At 39.2% G+C, this 20825-nt stretch overlaps 3 protein-coding genes across 14 annotated transcripts in view; 2 read left to right on the top strand and 1 right to left on the bottom strand.

The window, feature by feature from the left end:
• Window positions 1-2568: 2568 nt before the first annotated feature.
• mrpl47 (mitochondrial ribosomal protein L47) lies at window positions 2569-6115 on the bottom strand. Of its 2 annotated transcripts, none has more exons than XM_088349657.1 (7): window positions 5818-6115; window positions 5408-5565; window positions 5280-5340; window positions 5127-5235; window positions 4016-4146; window positions 2817-2912; window positions 2569-2747 (listed from the first exon to the last, which is right to left on the bottom strand). In XM_088349657.1, exons 1-7 carry the CDS (start codon window positions 5943-5945, stop codon window positions 2636-2638), a joined length of 795 nt encoding a protein of 264 aa, XP_088205783.1. In that variant the 5' UTR covers window positions 5946-6115; the 3' UTR covers window positions 2569-2635. The 2 variants fall into 2 exon arrangements, with proteins under 2 accessions (XP_088205783.1, XP_088205784.1); XM_088349658.1 differs by having other exon boundaries at window positions 5127-5223; window positions 5818-6113.
• Window positions 6116-6182: 67 nt separating this feature from the next.
• Window positions 6183-10651, top strand: ndufb5 (NADH:ubiquinone oxidoreductase subunit B5). Its single transcript, XM_088349659.1, has 6 exons — window positions 6183-6482; window positions 9000-9082; window positions 9171-9237; window positions 9306-9367; window positions 10281-10387; window positions 10461-10651. Exons 1-6 carry the CDS (start codon window positions 6365-6367, stop codon window positions 10579-10581), a joined length of 558 nt encoding a protein of 185 aa, XP_088205785.1. The 5' UTR covers window positions 6183-6364; the 3' UTR covers window positions 10582-10651.
• Window positions 10652-10777: 126 nt separating this feature from the next.
• Window positions 10778-20825, top strand: part of usp13 (ubiquitin specific peptidase 13) — a 156632-nt gene continuing 146584 nt past the window's right edge. For 10 of the 11 annotated variants that reach the window (XR_015852218.1, XM_088349632.1, XM_088349639.1 and 7 more), the window contains exons 1-2: window positions 10778-12954; window positions 19449-19574. Coding sequence is in view for 10 of the 11 variants with exons in the window: in XM_088349632.1 (XP_088205758.1) it covers window positions 12844-12954; window positions 19449-19574 (237 nt within the window). In the remaining variant the exon portion in view is untranslated. Of the gene's footprint in view, window positions 12955-13538; window positions 13731-19448; window positions 19575-20825 lie in introns of those variants that run through there. The other variant, XM_088349633.1, reaches the window with a different exon arrangement.

The following is a 20825-nucleotide window of genomic DNA, read 5'->3' as shown; positions in this document are numbered from 1 at the left end:
ATGACATTTCCACCACCATAGATCAACAAATTTTGCTAGTCATGTGCCTAATGCATCTTTAAGATCCCTGTCTACTATTGGTTGACGTCATATTAAATTCTGGTTTGCGTCATAAAGAATTTGATATGGTATTGGCTAAATTCCCACAAAGCCTTTCTCTCGTCATCACATAATATGCGAGTAACTGGTAAAATACTGAATTTTGTTTTTTTACTATATTCAATAGCTTTGAGTCCCGAGACTTGCAGAGATGCTAAAAGGAGAAGCAAGAAGATGTTACATCTATTCCATCTATATACAGTGAAGAAAATAAGTATTTGAACACCCTGCTATATCGCTATTTTTCCCACTTTGAAATTACTGAGGGATCTGAAGTTTTCATCGTAGGTGCATGTCCACTGTGGGAGAGATTAACTAAAGAGAAAAATCCAGAAATCACAATGCATGATTTTTTAATTATTGTGTGATATAGCTGCAAATAAGTATTTGAACACCTGAAAGAATGAGTGTCAATATTTGGTACAGTAGCCTTTGTTTGCAATTACAGAGGTCAAACAATTCCTGTAGTCTTTCACCAGGTTTGCACATTACAGGAGGGATCTTGGCCTACTCTTCCACACAGATCTTCTCTAGATCAGTCAGGTTTCTGGGCTGTTACTGAGAAACACCGAGTTTGAGGTCCCTCCAAAGATTTTGGATTGGGTTCAGGTCTGGAGACAGGCTGGGCCATGCTAGAACCTTGATATGCTTCTTACAGAGCCACTCCTTGGTTTTCCTGGCTGTGTGCGTTAGGTCGTTGTCGTCTTGGAAAACCCAGCCATGACCCATCTCCAATGCTCTGACTGAGGGAAGGAGGTTGTTTTCCAAAATCTCACAATACAAGGCCCCAGTCATCCTCTCTAATGCAGTGCCCATGTGCAGAAAAACACCCCCAAAGCATGAGGCTACCACCCCCTTTCTTTACAGTAGGCATAGTGTTCTTCGACTTGTACTCTTCATTCTTCTTCCTCCAAACAAACTTGGTGAAATTATGACCTAAAATGTTTTATTTTGGCCTCATCTGACCACAAAACCTTCTCCCATGGTACCTCTATCATCCAAATGGTCATATGCAAACTTGAGATGGGCCTTGACGTGTGCTGGTTTAAGCAGGGGAACTTTTCGTGCCATGCATGATTTCAAACCATGACGTTTTAGTGTATTACCTACAGTAATCCTTGGAAATGGTGGTCTCAGCTGTTTTTAGATCATTGACCAACTCCTGTCGTGTAGTTCCTGGCTGATTTCTCACCTTTCTTAGAATCATTGAAACCCCACGAGGTGATGTCTTGCATTTGGCTCCACTCCGATTGAGATTGACCATCATGATTTAGTTTTTTCCATTTTCTTATCATTTCTCCAACATTGGACCTTTTTTTCCCCAAGTAGCTTGGCAATTGCTCCTTAGCTCTTTCCATCCTTGTGGAGGTGTACAATTTTGTCTCTGGTCTTTGGACAGCTCTTTGGTCCTCGCCATGTTACAGGTTAGTCTTACTGATTATATGTGGTGAACAGACGTCTTTAAGCAGATGACCACCTCAAACAGGTGCATCTGATTCTGCATGATATATGGAGTGCAGGTGGACTAACAGGTCTTTCAAGGATTTTTCTTTAGTTTATCTCTTACAGTGGACATGCACCTACAATGAAAATGTCAGACCACTCCACGATTTTTAAGTGGGAGAAATAGCAAAATAAGGTGTTTAAATACATATTTTCTTCGATGTAGTCACTTTCAGTCAAGAACATACTCACCATTCGTTCCCTTTCGCTCTTCCCAACCCAACACAGAACATCAAGCCCACAGCACAAGATAACTTTGGAAATAAAGATTTAATTGAATTGGCAATTGGGACAGAAAGAGAATTGAAGCAAGGAGATCTTCTAAATGTGAGTGGAAGTTTTGATATTTTTCCCACGTCAACTCCTCTGCAACCACCCGCTACTCCACTGTACCAGCACAAGTGTTACATCACAGCATAGGTAAATTAAAATTATATTAATATTTCATGCATCATATAAATGTGGATTGCACGTTAGTATTTGATACAGGGTCAGTGGTGCCTGTACCTGCAAACGTGTTGTGAAAATAGCTCATCAGTGCTGGGTCATTGTGACTTTCTAGTAAAACAATTCTTTTTTTGTGGTATCTCCAAATATTAACCTGGTAATAACATAGTAACTATTATTTTAGAAATAAGTATTAAACTGGCAGCCATTTGCACTACTTGCTAATGAAAAGTAGGACTCCGGTTGAAATAGTTTGGAGACCCAACTTAGGAGTAGTAAATAGTTATTTTCACGTTTTGTTTTTTTTAATTTAATTAACCCAAGTTTCTATCCCCTGTGTAGATGGTAATTTCACTTTACAATCCAGGTTCAATACGTTGTTCAGAATGTTTTGTATTCCAGGGTCTATTGTACATCTAAAAGATTTTAGAGGGTATTTTGTGAGAACTGAAACTGTTTTTTGAGCGCCTCAAAAGGTGTTGGTGAAAGGTTAGGGATAAAATAAAAATCCCACAAATGTCCACTTGAAAGTTTATCACATAAGATCACAAGAATGTTGCATCTTCTACAATGACATTGCAAACACTCAAGAAGCGGGAACCTTGATTTGTGGAAAGCGCTCTTGAAGTTTGAGCAGCTTTTCCTTTTCCAACCTCTTTTTCCTGATATTGGCCCTCATTTGCTTCTCGATGCGTAACCTATGAGAAGAAAAGAGTGAGGGACATCCATTTAACAATACATGGCCAGTCTGCTCGTATCCTTCCTACCTGATGAACGGTTCCACAAACTTGGGTGTGTAAAACCTCCTTCTTTTGTATCTTGTATTTATATACCAAGGAATGGCGCGCTCTTTGAACCGATACCTGAAAGAGTGGTAAAGAGGCTAAAATGGGATTCTTGTTGTCTGAAAAATTGCACATAAATGCTTCAGAATGACAGTATTGTAATAACTCATTTATAGCGGTTAGTGGGGACCACAACCCAAAACAATGTGCAAAAAATTTGGCAAGTAAGTATTTAACATGCGCTCTTCCAGCCCCCACTTGCAGCAATAGTTCACCTGGGATGATGAATCTTGGCCACCCGTTTTGTTTATTTTAGGCGGATAGACACCCCCCAAAAAATCCGCATTACACATTTGCTCTTGGCCTTATTGCTTTCAGCAATAGTCAACTGGGAATAATGAATTGCGGCCAAAACGTGCAGTTTTATTTTAGAACAAACACTCTTCAGGCCTCTTCAGTTGACCAGGGATAAGGGATCGCGGCCAGAACAATGCATTTCATTTTAGGTAGGCCACAACAGCACTTAGTCCACCATAACAGCAGAAATACAGTATTGAAAGAAAAAAAATCCAGGCACGACAAAGTGCGCAGAGATCTCAGCTCGTAGCAATATGCAACCTTGAATAATGGAAATAACAAAGAGCTGTACACATGCCACGAGTCTTCTTTCTTGCTCTCAGCAATAGTCTAATGGGGATAATGGATCACGGTCAAAACGATGCAGTTCATTTTAGATGGGCTGCTATGGCACACTTTAGCGACCAAAGGTTAAAAAAAAAGCTCTGTACCACCCCTGCTCTTAGCATCAGTTAACCAGGGATAATGGTTCGCAACCGCACCATGCAATTCACTTTGTGGTAGACAGAACCTCAAAAAGGAGCCGTCAGCCCCAACAAAAGTGCGCTTTGTTAGCTTCTGCTCGCAGCAGACTGCCATAAGGGATAATGGATCGACAAATATTTTCCAACCCTCGTTGCACTGAGGTAGCAAAGCGTGGAGGGTAAACTATTTACCAGCTCTGTCTTACTAGTCAATGCCTGCAGTTAATGGTTGAATCAAGCATGATTCGATTAGTCACACCTGGATAGTGAGACACATGGTCAACATGCTGACAATGTTGCAAATACTGGCATAGGTCTTTAGTCATCATAAATGTTTTATCTGTTTTTATAATCCCCCACCAATAGACAAATCCAAACACGTTCCTCCTCCAGGCCCCTGGTCTTCCTTTTTCTTGGCCTGTCTGGAGCAGACGTACGGCAGATTCTCTCTCCGTTACTACAGTCTCGAGTCTAAACATTGACCTCAGCACCTAAGAAAAAGCAAAAATAAACATAAATGTGACAAAAAGGTCATCCAAGTATAGTAAACCCCTGAGATATGGCGTCACTACCTTGTGATGGCTACTCTTAAGGTGTAGAAATGGATTTTTTTTTTTCCAACCCCTCAGCAAGAGGGGTTTACCCCATTATATGATATCACCTACCAATTGTTCTGCATGCCCCTAAACACATTCAAGCTTTCCAGTGTTCATGCCTAAAAAGATGCCTGCCTGTTATTGGTCGACATCATATAAAATACTGTTCTGTTGGTTTGAGTCATGGCATCATGAAGATGCCGTTAGGCTATTAGCTTAACTATCTCCCACAATGCCTTAATGTCTTTTCATTCAGTTCAGAATCTCGTGTACTTCCTAAAGACTCAGTCTGCTACACAATACTGTATTATCTATACTGTATGTGCTATGAGTTTTAAAGGGTGCTAAAGGGAGAAGCAAAAACATGATAACCATAGAAACAAAGCTTACGATAAAAAAAAAACTAAGGGGAGACAAGTTGCTACCTTTTCCCAAGTTGCAAGGCTGTAACCAATCGACGTTTAGGACTATTATCAAAAATGAAAAGGTGATTAAAGCAAGAATATTTTCTAAGGGCATGACAATCCTCCCAGGTAAAAGTTTTGAAATCGGTTTCATTTTTAATTTGCTGTCTCTGCTGGCTTCTGTATCTACTTGCTACTACAATGTCCAAGTTTAAGTCACATCACTCCAAAGGTAAAGAATATTTCATTTCATGTTCATGTTATTTATGCTTATACACGCATATTACACATAAGTTCACATGATACAATATTTTGTTATTTGATTTTTTTTTTCTCTGGAGCCCCGTGGGTTCAGAAGGCATTAGCCATTTACCATATTTTTATCCACCTCGATACGCCAATTTCACTTTATGATCCCCATTCCAGAACGAATTCATGTTGTATTCCGGGGTAATACTGTATCCCACAAACCTTTTTTATTCTCTCTGGACTCGGCATCTGCACCCTTTGCCTTTTGGATTCCTGCTCAAGTGTGAGCAGCATGTTCCTTTCTTTCAAAAGAACGTACCTAACAAGAGAACTACTTCAATTATTGCAAGCATAAATTAATCATCGGTGCCTTACCAGAGTTTGTGCAAGTCCTCATTGCTCTTTGTTCTTAGTTGTTTAGCAGTCCATGGTGCACCTGCAGTACGAGAACCCCAAAATGTAAGTAAGACTTTAGTCCCCAACATTGCTTCTTTCTGCTGTACCTGATTTCACGGTACTCTCTCCCCAGTTCTCCGGGAAGTCAAAGAACTCATCCAGGCCTCTTCTGTGGGCGCTTGTGTGCAAACCGCGACACTGAACCAGGGAGGTGGGACTGGACAGGCAATGAAACGCAGAAACGAGCTGTAACCTTTCTCTGGTGCTGTACAAAAAGAAAATAAAAATTCAATTAGGCCCCCTTTACTTGTACTCACTCAAAACTACAAAACGTTGAGTGTGAACATATGCACGCACCGTTTCCTTAAAAATGTATGGTCGTTGAAAAGTCAATCATATCATTAACGATTAATTTCAAGCTTTCGTGTGGCTTAAGATCAGAAGGCGAAAGAAATGCAAGTCAGCGCCAGGCTCATTTTTCTATAAAACAGTTCGTTAACAAGGAAACGGTTCTCACCTGTTAAAATAAGAAATCCTCGAATTAGTTTGACATTGTTGAATATTTATCTGTGTTGATATTCGACAAACATTTTGCAAATGTTTGCAAAGACTCAAAACACGTCCTGTTGAGAAGGACGACGCCATCTTTACAATTGCTTACCCATCATGCATTTTTGCGTGATTTTTTGTTTGTTTCCCAAATGATGGTAAATATCATGATTTTTTTAAATGAACATGTACTTAAAAAAATATTAAAACTTTAAAAAAAGGCCAGCTGAAAAGGATGCCTCTATCTTTACAACAAATCCACCACATTACCCGGCATGCATTTTTGTGTGACCATATTTTATTATGTTTTCTCTCGATTTGGCCAATATGGGTGAATATAATAATTTTAAATATGTAGCTGTGATTTTGAAAACCAATTTAAAAACCAAGCAATCAAAAAGAAATTAAATTTAGATCTGTCAAAGTATGCCCTTACCAAACATGGCCACTGTCATGTTAGCTTTTTCAACAGCCAATAATCCCTCACTCTGTTGTTACGCCTTCCCACAGTAGTTATGGTGTTCATGAGCCTACTCAGGCCTGTCGCTGCAATTGCAGCCAGACTGAGTCCACTTAAATATGGAAATGCAGCAACAATTTTACTCCATCGAACCCCACCAAGGTCGGGAAAAGGTACGTGACTCGACGACTGAGTTAATATTATGAATTTTCTTTGGCAAGGGTCGCCCTTTCTTCTTGTGACCTTGTGAAAGGTTTTGCTAGCATGCTACCGTAAGGTAGTTGGCTCTGTTTGCAGTACTCTACTGTATGAATTTTATCATGAATTGCTAAATTAAATACACGGTGAGTGGTATGTTGTAATTTTGCCAAAGGTATCACCAATGTTTCCCAAAGTTAGTAACTATAAGAACTGTTCACGTTTCATAATCAAGTACATCAAATACATAACATTCTTAATTCCTCATAAGAAAAATACAGGAAGCTCAAGACAGAACTTACCCAACACAAATTATTTGAAAATACATTGAAAGATACTAATTCTCTGTCCAAAAGACGTTTTTATTTGATTGCAAAATGTAAGTCGAAGATGTCAAAGAGGCTACTTTTGGGGGGCATAATTGGTTAAAAAGATGTGTAAAAAAGTCTGCAAGTGTCTGCCCTAGACCTCTTTATTTGATTGAAAATCGGGGATTCAAAATACATTTGGTTAAAAGGCAATGAAAGATGCCGAGGTCCTGTGCATTCTTTATTTGATATCAATTAAAAAAAAGCACATTCAAAGTCAAAGATGCCCTTTGGGGCCCGGAATTGGTTTAAAATCTTGAAAAGACGCCAAGGTCCTACCCAATACCCATTACTGTAATTGATAAGTGAAAGTTTAAAGTCGCTGAGAAGACAAATTTTGGTGGGCCAGATCGGTTTAAAAGACGCAAATGTTCTGCCCAAAATACCTTTTATTAATTGAAAAAGTGGGTTGAAATGCGTCTAAAATATATTTGTGGGCCCGCACTGGTTTAAAATTGTCCAAAGTTCTGGCTTTTTCTAAGTGAAAATTTTTTAGTTTGACACACTTCAAAAAGATACGTTTTTGGGGCGTGATTTGGTTGCAAGACGTCAATGTTCTCTCTAAAAGACTTCTTTATTTGGTTGAGCAAACGTAATTTGAAAGATGTCAAAAAGATGAATTTTGTGGCCCCAAATTGGTTTGAAAGACTATGAAAAGATGCCAGGGTTCTGTCCATTGAAAGTTTTTATTCAATTGAAAAAAAGGGTTTGGAAATACGTCAAAATTACTATTTTTGAGGGCCCAATTGGGATGAAAAGATGTTTTCAAAAGACCAGTTTCGGCTATAAAAACCTTTTTTATTTCAGTGAAAATAATAATATTGACAGTGAGGAGCATTTTTGGAGTCCAAATAGGTTGAAAAGACGCCAAGGTTCTCCCCAGGACACTTTTTTTGAATTGAAAAGTTTAGGTTGAAAGACGACTTTTGTGGTCCAGAGTTTGTTTGAAATATGTTGAAAAGAGACCAAAAGACCTCCTTGTTTAATTCAAAAAGGAGAGTTGAAAGATGTCAAGAGGGTGACATTGGAGGGCCCAAATGGGTTAAAAAACTACAACATTATGTACAAAAGACCTATATTTTTATTTGAAAAATCAAATTTGAAAGATGACAAAGATGACTTCTGGGCGTGCAAATTGGTCTAATAGACACCTAGGTTCTGTCCAAAAGATCATTTAATTTCATTGAAACGAGAAAAGAAAGTTGAAAGAAGTCGAAAAGATGACTTTTTGGGTGCCAAACTGGTTCTGTCATAAATACCTCTTTATTATATTGGAAAACAAGTTGTAAGACGTTGAAAAGACTACTTTTTGATGGATTAGTTAGGGTAAACACAAGGAGGGCTCTTTTTGGACTAAATTTAGTCCATAGTGTAAGTTTTTTCAACCTTTTTGAGCCAGGGCATGTTTTTTACATTGGAAAAAATTTGATAATATTTATGGAATAAGAATGCGAGACTCTGTGTCCCGTATTTTCAAATATACCACTTCAAACTTGTCTCACTCCTGCAATTATGTCAGATTTTTGAGGCTCATTTTGACATTTTTATAAATTATGGTTTCAAAACAAGGGGCAGGAATTCTTTTAGTAAAATGTCACTAACTCCTGAAAACATGGATACTGACATATTTACCTTCGTTGCAGAAGGTGCGTTGCAAAGAGAAGCGTGCTGTGCATAGCTCGCCTACCCCTAATGTCCACCCAATCTTAATTGCTCTGTGTGATTGGCTGGCAATTCTGGTTGTTAAAAGTTTTCTGTGGGTTTTCATCATATAGTGTCTTAACAGTGAACCTAATTTATTTAATGGGCTTCCATATAAAGGATTCCTTTGCGACCTTGACTGAACTGTAGTGGGGAGTATGCTCTTTACATACTGTACCGAACCATTTGGAGTAATAGCACCATGTCAGCTACTCGTGCACAAGACTTGGCTGTGCACTTATTAGATTGCGCTATATAAGGTTTTCATGAATATAATTTTATCACCAAGCCTTTTGTATTCATAAGAAGAGCCATTTATAGCTCGCAGGTTATAAGTTTTGACCCCCTGGTCTAAAAGATTTCAAGTGCTGACTAGGCGGGACTCAATGGTCTGTCATGGCAATGTTTTTTGTTTCTGTTCAGTTGCTGTCCGTTGGGGTCATGGCAAGAACATGTTTGTCATTAAACCAACTGACTTCTATGACAGAAGATTCCTGCGTTTGTTGGTGAATTTCAGAGAGATGCAATTTTAAAAAAATTACATACAGGTCTTGTGTTTGTTGAATTGAACTTACACTTTTTTTTTTCACTTAGCATTTCTATGTCTTGCTGACTGGTATTCCAGTAGCCATATTTGTCACATGTGTAAACGTCTTCATTGGTGAGTAAAACTTGAATATTACTCTGCTTCTATTCTGGACTGCTATTAAATGTGATTTCGTTGGAAAGGCGAAGCTAAGCTGGTGGAAACTCCTGAGGGTTATGAACCTGAGCACTGGGAATACTACAAGGTATGTAGCTGCTTTTTGGACCAATGGCAAAATTTATTTGACCGCCATCTTGCTACTAGAAAAGCCTGTATGAGGATTTTGCAAAGCTAGTTTGCCCTGATGGTGTGTTTAGCATTAAGCATTCGTTTAGCACTTATAGCACACAGTTGATGCCTGCATGTGGTGTCGCCAAACCTGTCAAAAAGGCATCTTCCACTTTTTCCCCCAATGTTTTCCTTCTGTATTTATTCTTTTTTTCTTTTTAAATTTACTTATTTAACCAAAAATTACCAAACAAACCAAAACAGTGTTTGTTGTTCATCATCCCTTTTATTTAATTTTAATTTTATATTATACTCAAAATATTTATATATATATATATATATTTTTTTTTTTTGTAAATGCAACCTCTTTGCAATTGCAGTCTGGTAAACTTGGAAGGGGGATTACCTTTGGTCTGTTTAGCCTTTTGAGACTCCTTGTGATTAAGGGCCATACAAATCAACTTTACTTTACTTCTCTAGCCACTAATGTTAGCCACTTGGCTGCAAGCTATGGCTCGCTGCTAGTCGTCATTGTTAGCTGTTCATGCTTGGTTCTTCATTGTCCTTCGACTTCTATCTGCGTATGTTGCAGAATCCGTAAGTCGAGCATCTGGCACATTTTTCCCGACTGTTCCCTTTGTTAGCCACTTGCCGCAGGCTAAAGCTCGCCGTTAATGTTAACTGCTCCGGCTTTGTCCTTCAGTATGAAGCTAGCCTACGAAAACAAAGCGTGTTCTTGCAATCTTTTACTGGCCTTTTTAGTAGCTTCCTCCACTACCGTCTAATGTTCGCCACTTTTGACAGCATTCCACTTCTCCATGCAACAGTTGGGTGATACTTATCAATTAAGAATGCTTTGTATTTTTTTTTTTTTTACCATGCAATCCCAGCACCCCATCACAAGATGGATGTCCCGGAACCTCTTCGACTCCCCTGTGAAGGACTACGAAAAGGCTATGGCTATGATCCAAATAGAAAAAGAGAAGGCAGAAATGAGGTCTGTCAAACATTTTGTGTTTTATTTTAAATTTTTGGGATGTCTTTTCAATGTTTTTACTGGTGGTCGATAGGCTGGCGCAGCTTCAGGTCCGCAAACACATGAGGCAGAGAGGAGACGGCCCCTGGTTCCAGGTGGAGACCCCAGACAAGGAGCTCATCGACCACAGCCCCAAAGCATCGCCAGATTACTGAACCTCGTCAGGACACTCTTTGTAAATGGTTTCCCTCTACTTTACGCTGAAATAAAAATAACTATATGTAACCTTTGTGTAAATCTGCAATCGGTGTTACACAGTAGCCACTTTTTTTTGGACCAGATGGCCCCCCAAAAAAAGCACTTTTCACTTTAGCATGACAACTCATCACTGATAAGCTTGACAGTTCCTGGTCAGTCATTTCCTCCATTGAAGGGGATTATTTAGACGTCTTGTCTTGAAGACATGCACATAAACGAAGACAAAAAAGCTATTAAGGGGAAACTGAAGTATTTGACCACTAGATGTCGCTGTATTATGTAGTGCAACCTAAAACAAGTGCTACAAAGCACAGAGAAGACCACAAACGTGACAGCATTTCTCTTCTCGTTTCTATGCCCTACCGTTCACAAGTTAGTTTTTGGGGGGGTTAGTAGCAAGATGGCCAACACATGTCAGCTCCCTTTAGGTGACCCTCATGTTATGTAAAATAAACACTGGCATATAAATAATTTAAAAAATGCACCTTTTATATCACATTTAGTTGTTTTTTTGCTTTGTTTTAATCAATATTGTTTTAATAAGCAAAGATTTTTTTAACCACTAAGTATTACTGTCCATTTAAAGTTCCAGAAGAGACATTCCCGGATTTTATGAATTTTTGACACTGGAAAGATAGAACGAGGAACTGATTTTATCAAGCATCACAGGGGACACCCTGAACTAGTTGCCAGCCAGTCACAGGGCTTTGAGACATTTTTGTGATTAAGGGCTATATAAATAAATGTGACTTGACAGGGCACACAGAGACAGACAACTCATTCGCTCATTCACACCTAGGGACCATTTGGACAGCTAATCAACCTGACATGCATATTTTTGGAATGTGGGAGGAAACCTGAGTACCCGAAGGGAACCCACCCAAGCACGAGGAGAACATGGAAACTCCTCACAGGAAGGGTGGGAGCTGGATTTGAACCAATGAGCTCAGAACTGTACCGCGGACGTGCTAACCACTCACCTGCCGTGCCGCACATTTTAAAGATTTGATCCCATGTCCTCAAAACTGCTATGCACGCGCTAACCACTGCCCTGACGTGCTGCGTCCTGATTTTAAATTTGATATTAACCATTGCCAGTTGCCGTATTTTAGTTCAAGTCAAATTATGTTTGTGTTTTAGTGCTTAAGCAGAATGCATCGACCACTATGCCTTTTTATCTACACTATGTAAATGGATCTATCTAACAATTTGCAGTTGTCAAACAACTCCGAGCCTGTTTTTACTGACCATTTTTGTAGTAAAAAAAATATCCGCTGTGAGGCAGGTGAGAGTCGATGTTTTACTTTTAACCAGTATTCATCGCTTATATAGCCCTGTTTATTAGGGGCAATAATTATAAGGGCCAGATATTTACACATCAGAAATTCAAATCATTATTCCTTATCTATCAAGTTAGAAAACAGCAGGGAGTCGAGTTAGAGGATGAAATGAAATGATCTGCATTTATATAGCGCTTCCCAAGTCAATGACTTCCCAAAGCGCTTTACAATGTGCTCCACATTTCACAATAGCGGCCTTGCAGCCATGTAAGGCGCTAACCTGCTTATTGGAGGCATTAAGGTTCAATGTCTTACCCAAGGACACTTCGACATGTAACACGGACGAGCAGGGATTCGAACTGGGATCCCTTGAAGAATAGCGCTCTACCTCCTGAGCTACTGCCGCCCCAGGATGACAATTTAATGTTGTAGTAACAACAATGGCCACAACAAAGTTCTGTCACATTATTAAGCCTCCTCGCGAAATTAAAACATATCAAATTAAGAGATGAACAGTTTATGTCAAATATATATTTTTGTTGCATTGCTTGAAACGCACGAGTAATTTTGCAAAGTAGTAATAGGCGTGGGCGTGGCTTCTGAGCAGACATTTCCGCGCGGTGCTCGAAAACAAACAGTAAACCCGTCACGTTTTTCACCATTTAAGGGTCTTTTTTGATAAAACAAATAAATACATATACATATTTTTTTTTTCATGTTTCGCAGGGGCGCGCCCCCCTCCACCTTTGCCGCGGTCCATGATGGTCTCTTCACGTTAAAACAACCCCCCACATTTTCCCAGTTGAACGTCGGAATGTAGTAGTGTTGGTTGTCGTCTTTTTTTAAAAATAGACCCCAACCCAGCCCACCGCCTGTGTGAGAGCTCGCAGTCCGGTGGTGGCCCCCCGCACTGTGCTGCGAGGAGCTGGCCACGCCAACATGGCTACGGACCTCGGCGAGCTGCTGGTGCCCTACATGCCCACCATTAGGGTGCCCAGGAGCGGTGACAGGGTGTTCAAGAGCGAGTGCGCCTTCTCATTCGACTCCCCGGTGAGTGGCTGCCCGGGAGGTTTTACGACGGCTGGGGACCGTCGACATGTTTATTGCTCAACCTGGAGGGATGGATGGCAGGTGAATTGAATGGGGGGTAGGTTATAAATGGTTTGGCTTACATCCTTGATTAAGAAGGGGGTTTCTTGTTTTAACTTTAAATTTTGATGGTAAATATGTTTTATTTTAATCTTATTTTTAAGAAGGGTCAATGATGAAAAATTACCTGTTTATGCTTATCTCGGAGTCAGCCATTTTGAGAATTGTTGACGAATAATGATGACATCACATTGACCTTTTTCATTTAAAAAATATTTGAAATTGTTTTATTCTTGACAAGTCAAAGTGTTTAGTCCTAACAATGTTATATTCAGGGTTTGTACGGGTGCTTGCAATCTTTGAATGATTAAATTTTGATGTTATGATGAAATTTATTCCATGTTAACTGAAGAAAAATAAATCAAGTTTGATGACTTGACTGACGCCAACACTACTCTCTGGTGGCTTCGTTTTGACGTTGCATTTCTTTTTCCCTCGTGATTAAAGACACGTGGCATTAGTTTGTATGGCGCGGTCATGTGGAGCGTCATCGCCCCCCTAACGCATCACGCCCAAGAGGGCATCATGAGAAGGTGCAGTTTTAATGAACGATGGCTAAAAAATACAAACAATGAATAAAACATGGGAAAATCCCCGTAAAGCATGCTGTAAGGTATTATACAAAGAAATCCAACTCTTCACAATGGGAGACTCAGCTCGCTCCAGTCATTCAAAAGGTAATTAACTAAGATGACTTGCTTAAATTCCTTTAAATGACATTTTAGAAATGTGATAATCAGTTTTGGAAGTCCTCAAAAAGTGCTTGAATTGGAGTGTTAAAGAGGGTACATGAAGCCTGAAGATGTAGTATGAAGAAGTAATCATTGTATGTTTTGGTTTTAATTAAAGCCATAAATATTTTCTATGAAAAAAAATCTTTGTTTATCTTGCTCAGCATTTGCTACACTTAAACAGGGCAGAAAATTTACATTAGTGTAAGGATTACACATCAATTATGGACATTTGTTGAGGGCAATTCAAAAAGTTAAGGTAAAGTTTCCAAATGGTAAATTGTAACAGAAGAACTATCCTCAACTGAAAATGTAAGCTACATATAACATTTTTATCCAACGCCTGTATGGGGAGAGATTTGTCCCTAAAATATATACACGTCTATTGTTCAGATCCACACTTTTTTCGCGATTTACTCAAGACCTAAAAATCGTGTGTTGATAAATGCTCACATAAGATTGAAAATTACATATGTAAATTGCAGATATATTTGTGGATCTGCAAAATACACGATACACACCGGATTTCTTCTTTTAATAGTACTAGAGAAATTTGCTTTGAAAGTCCTCAAAAAGTGCTTCGAATTAGCCATAAAAAAATGTACAAACCCGGTTTATTGGATGGCTCCCCTCAAAATTTACAGTTCACGGATCCCTCTACCGCCGGGACTGTCAGGGCACCATTTCCTTTGGTGTGTTCCTGTGCCAATTACCAACCGCTACCCTAAAAAAGCTCCCAATTATTAATTAAGTACTCACCCAAAAAAGCAAACCTAGCACAGAAAAAGCACTGTTCTTTCAAAATCGAAAATCACATTTAAATTGCAACACTGGTCTGAAAAATCTCAATTAGTCTTTTTTTCCATGATTGTGCAGCCCTACTTGGTCGCCTTTGTTGTCAGTGTAAAGCGTCCTCCCACTCTTGAGAGATGAGCCTGACCTTACAGTGCTCTTAGCCCTTCTGCTAGTCTAAAAAATGTGTTTTGTGACTGAAACATACATGAGAGCGAAATCCACTTGTTTTTGTTTTGTCCTTGGGTTGGCCAATTTGTAGACTCACTGTAAAAGTAATGATGAAATCACGTCAAAGTTATATTTTTCTTATTTGTACTAATATTCGAAAAAAAAATTGAAAACATTTGGTCCAAGTTTAGCTTTCAAATAAAATGAATCTCAAAGTAATATATTGAAAAACAAAAAAAGATGTGTTTGAGTATTCTCAGAATAGCGTATCAATTCCGTTCCATTCGACTTACTTGATTAATCCTGGTAATTCTCAGCGACTCCAATGTATCACCTGTGCCCCCTCTGAATAAACATCATACGTCGAAAGCTCACTCGAATGTTTTTAAAGGTGACTCAGCTGTCTGGAGTTCGTCATGATGGCTTTATTTTTAGCTCAGAACTGTTTGAGCTCGTATGTCAGTCTCGGACACTTAAGGTTTATCTCATTGCTCCTTGACATACATTTAGATATACAATGGAACCTCGGTTCTCGACCATAATCCGTTCCAGAACCCTGTTCGAAAACCGATTTGGTCGATCACCGAAAATAATTTTTCCCATTAAAAGTACAGTAGAACCTTGGTTTTCGAACGCCTCTCAGTTCAAACAAATCGGTTCTCGACCAAAAATTTCGAGAAATTCTTGCTTCGCTTTTCGTTAAAAAAATCGGAGTTCGAACGCCGGTATGCTAGGGGCGATGCTGAGCGGCGTACGAGTGTAGATTGCCCCCACCCCTTGTAAAGAACTGTTGTCACGTGAGCGCGCACTCCTTTTTGCTTTAGTTTTTAATATAGGTGAACGGAGTGTTTTAACCCCTAATTATGCCTCGGAAGAAGGTCGATGCAAGAAGCAAAGTTGCTACAGGTGAAAAAAGAAGAGTAGTGCGTACAACTATTGCATTTAAGAAAGAAATAAAAGCAAAATATGAAGAAGATGTGCGAGTTTCCCTTCTTTCGGCTTTTGGCTTCTGCAGACCACCACAAAGGTAAGAAATCCTATTCATAAATCTTTTATTTATCCTTTAACCGCTCACCACTTGTTGTGGAGACCCAGGTGCTAAATGACGTGTAAACGACCTGATTTTTTTATTTTTGCACGTTCATGTTAGCGCAATCTTTCGTACGGAAGATTACGCTAACGCGAACGTACGATTAGCCTGGGTTAGCTTCATGTTTACTTTCATAGTAAACGTTCAGGGTGTTGTAACGGATTAAAACGATTTTTTTGAACGAAAAGCGAAGTAAGAATTTCTCGAAATTTTTGGTCGAGAACTGATTTGTTCGAACTGAGAGGCGTCCGAAAACCGAGTTTCCACTGTAGTAGACTTCTGGAATACATTCAGAGTTGGGGAATTTGGTGTATAGCAGGGGGATAGTAAGCTATGCTAAGTAGCCAATGTATTCTGAATCCCCTTTACCCCATATAACATTTTTTTAAAAAGCAATATAGTATTTAATAATTACTTTTTTGTGTCATATACGTGGAGACAATGAAACAAATATTAAGTAAGGGAAAAAACATTTTTTTTACATTTAGTGTGACGTGACTTTAGCCAGTACAGCGGAATGGCAGTGGGGACAGATCTGCACCGCTTATCCTCAGTAGGGTCGCGGGGGGTGCTGGAGCCCATCCAAGCTATCTTTGGGCAGTGGGCAGGGGACACCCTTAACTGATTGCCAGCCATTCGCAGGGCACACAGGGACAGACAATTCGCTCGCTCAGTCACACCTAGGGACAATTTGGACCGGCCAATTAACCTGACATGCATGTTTTTTGAATGTGGGAGGAAACCGGCGTGCCAGGAGGAAACCCACGCAAACATGGGGAGAACATGCAAACTCCACACAGGAGGTTCGATCTCATGACCTCAGAACTGTGCTGCACACGCGCTAACCACTGCACCGCCGTGCTGCCAACTTTAAGTATTGTCATGCTTTGAAATACATCATTGCTTTTATCACCATCTTATTTTTAATAATACTGCAATCCCCCGTTTATTGCAATTAGTTTATGCATCCGACAGCGTGCGCCAAGCCACGTCCACCATAGTTACTGTATCCATGTATCACAAGTTGAGGAAATATGGCGTCCGAAACCACAACAGCGACTGACTCATTAGTCTATATTCCAGATAGCATAGCAGTTTAATTTTTCCCGGATTATGCAAATTTATCTCAAAAGTCAGTAGAAATGAGCCAATTATTACATGCAGTTATATTCATGTCCACAGACGCTAACCTTGTAAGGGTGGATGCAAAACGTTGGCCATCTATGAGGAAGTCAAAAGCGCCGTACCAACTATAAATAGAAATAGATTCAGATTTGTGAGGGATAATGGTCTACTGAGGATATACAATGAGTGATCCAGTATATCATATTTATGAAATGAGTGCTGTAATTACCATTTGTTCCGAGTCATCGGAGGGGATCATATGGAAATTATATAATGAATTTAATAAATTTGCTATACTGGATCACAGATTGCATATCCTATTTTTCGCATGATTTACTATTTTTACTTTGATTACGAAACGCCACGTTTGATTGTATTTGTTTTTGTCATATACTAAGGAGGGCGCAGTTATATACTCAAAGAAAGTGTAAGTGAAGCGGCCATGGTAATTTACAAACTTCACATCAGTAAATGTAGACCGCACTGGTTACCGTGGACATTTATCTAATTCTTGCAAAACACTTATACAATAAAGTTATCCATTAATTTGAAACACATTAGACATTCTCATTTTAACTCCTTAAACATTAAATAGTGTGTTTCACTGCGTACGCCAATCTCCTACTACGAAGTGACACGTCACATGAGACAAACTCGATGGCCAAAGCTCACGGTATCATATTCTCTCACAGGAAACTAACCGACCCAAAAGCAGCCTAAACTTAATTCAATTTAATGAAAATAAAACACTTACTGTAGAACAAATAACTTTGTTCCAGTTCCCACTAATCCTCTACATATTTAGTTGATCGTAAGGCTGCCCACATACCATTATCGATTTCAAATATTTCTCCAATTCATGTTTTGTCTGAGAAAAAAGGACGAACCTTACCTCTACCAATCGTTTTGGACACCTCTGGTCTACATGACAAGTGCCCCAGACACATCGTCAAACCTTTTTGAAACAAAACACTGTGGAAGCGTATGTACCACATGTGCATTGTTGGTGATACAAAGATGGCCGACCTTGATTGGCGGCATTGGGTTGTCTTCCTTCTCGCGTTCTGATTGGCTGTAAACAAGCTCTGTCGGATCTATTAATTGGGACCAGAATGTAATATTTGAAAATCCGCTAGGTAGTCCCTCCCCCCATTTTCAACATGCACTGAGCTTGCCCCCATTCGGTGCAATAGTTGACTGGGGATAATGGATCACTTCCGCATGGGTGCTGTTCAATTTAGGCAAAGAACAGAAATAAGAGCCGCTACGCATGATACAAATTAGCTCTTTCACTTCCTGCTCTCAGCAATAGTTGAGTAGTTGGGGATAATGCATTAAGGCCAAAATGGTGCGGTTCATTTTAAGGCGGGTTATAAGTTTATATTTGAGTAGAGAATTGAAACTAAGAGAGAAAACATGAATGGATTTTGAACTTGCATGGATAACAGGAAGAGAAGCCTTCAGATATGAAAATCCAACCCGTTATAAGGCCCTCCTCTGTGTCTTTTTTTAAATTACATATCATAGATTACAAAAGCAGATTCACCCTAAAGGTGTGGTAATCAAAAAACAGAAACAGGGTTGGATGGTAGCAACATTGATGTAGTAGTTAAAACATTGAACAATAGTTCACAACAATGGTAAAAATAATGACCTGGCATCCTTTGAAAACTGTTTTGCAGGTGGCCAATATTAAAAACAGAATAAACTTATCAGTGGGCCACAATGGCACGTGTCAAATGCCTGAGACGAAAAAAAAAATGCATGCATAATGAAAAAACAGGCATAATGTATCGCAGCCGCCCATCTGCACTTCATTTTAGGCAGAAAAAATGGGGGAAAAAAAGTTGCTGGGCCAATGGAAAGTGTGCTCTGCCTGTCCCCAATCATACAGGGTGTCTCAAAAAAATCTACTCACTCTTTTTATGTGTTTCGCGACGTTTGCGCGTTTTCAGCGTTGTCTGGACAATAATGGTCATCACTTTGAACGTTTGCGAACATGATTCTTCAATTACATTTGTCTCATGTATTCGATGCTATTTCACTTCACTCTATGTTCATAAATAAAGGTTTTTCTCGTCATTCTAAGAGTGAATACATTTTTTTGAGACACCCTGTATTGCTGATAATGGATCGTAGCGGCACAAACAGTTTACTTTTTGGTGGACAGAACAGGAAAAAGAGCTGTCAGGCCCAACAAAAATATGCTCTGCACGCCCTTGCTAATAGGGGATAATGGATTGCGGAATATTTTTCAAACTGTGATGCACTGAAGCTGAGTATGTCACAAAGTAGCGAGAGATTACAGTAGTCCCAATCGTTATTTGGTTATGGCCATGCAACTTGGTCATGTGCCTTCTTTGTGTTTTTTGATAACTGCAAGCTTCGTTTCCATGGTTGACATGGTTTTGCTTCTCTAAATTATTTAGAAATTACTTCTAAAGTGAGGCTTTTCTCATTCACTGTGTATTGGTGCACATGTGCAGGAATCAGAGGGAGGTCTGTATGTGTGCATGAACACATTCCTGGGCTTTGGACGAGAACATGTTGAGAGACACTATCGCAAAACAGGCCAGAGTGTTTACATGCACCTCAAGCGACACGTCAAACAAGTGAGTATAAATATGATAATTTTTAGGCCGATAGTTATCCAACCAATAAATGACAGATATGAAATGGTCTGTGTAATATAGTGTAATAATCTGTGAAGCCCTTTGAGACTCTTCGTGATTTAGGGCTATACAAATAAAAATGACTTGACTTGACTTGACTTGACTTGACCGTTATAAGCCCGATTGAAACAAAAGACCCGATAGTAGAGGATGACCTACTATCAGGTTGATTATAAGTTTATTTGGGATTTAGATGATAAATAACTGGAGGCGACCCAATGTAGCCAAACGGTATAATATTTACGACTACGACTAGTTGTAGGCTTTATTTAGCGTGTTATAGTAGCCTTATTGTAAAGCATGTCTATTGTATGTAGTTTTTTACTGATCGCTGTAACCAGAGCACCATTGTGAATGAGACTGGTTTTATTGAATTTCCTTGTGTAAACGGATGTTTTAATTTAATTTAAAGTCTGACTCCCGTATCTACTGTTCGCAAAGTAAAAGTCACTTCCAACATGTTGTGTTGTGTGGCTTTGTGAGAATACAGAGGAATACCACTTATTAGTCAAGTGAAAGTTAAGTCATGTTAGTTGTGTCGAAACTTGAATTTGTTTACAGTAAAAGGTTTTGTTTGACATTGTAGCAAACAATTTATTTGTCGTTTTGCATTGTTTAAAATTTCTTATGTCAATTTTTAAGCTCCTACAGCAAATAAATAACGGACCCAAATATCAGTTGTCAGCCTCCTCCTAATACTGATAAATGGTATCGGCCCTAAAATGCCCATTTCGCTCGACCCTTGGCTGATGGTCACTTGATGCCAAGCTTTAATAATAAATCTGACAACACTACTTGCTAGAAATATTTTTGTACCTCATTTGAATGTACAGTATTTTCATTTTCTATGAAAGAAGTAGCACAACTTTGTCGAATTTCCTCCCTACCTCTTCGTAGCCTGTGTCAATTTGACAAAGATTGACAGCTCGTTGATTAAAATTGACGGATGCCCGACTAAGTCCGCAAACATGTGTCTTTCTTGTGACATAATGTTTTACTTTTCTGTACTATACAAACAGAAAGTGTCGTCTACACTTTTTAAGGTTTAGCATTCCTTTAGCAAATCATGGCTGCCATGAATTAATTTCCCGTGTGCCGCTATTAGAGACTTCTACAGCCATTATAGGCCAAATGTTACATTTGCCAGATGTAGCATGTGTATTTTTGTTTTTGTTTATTATAGCTAGCAAT

This window comes from Urocampus carinirostris, chromosome 12 (assembly GCF_059441175.1).
Source record: "Urocampus carinirostris isolate Australia breed hairy pipefish chromosome 12, RoL_Ucar_1.0, whole genome shotgun sequence".
In the NCBI taxonomy this organism is placed as follows: Eukaryota; Metazoa; Chordata; class Actinopteri; order Syngnathiformes; family Syngnathidae; genus Urocampus; species Urocampus carinirostris.
This window is presented reverse-complemented; position numbering and strand designations above follow the sequence as displayed.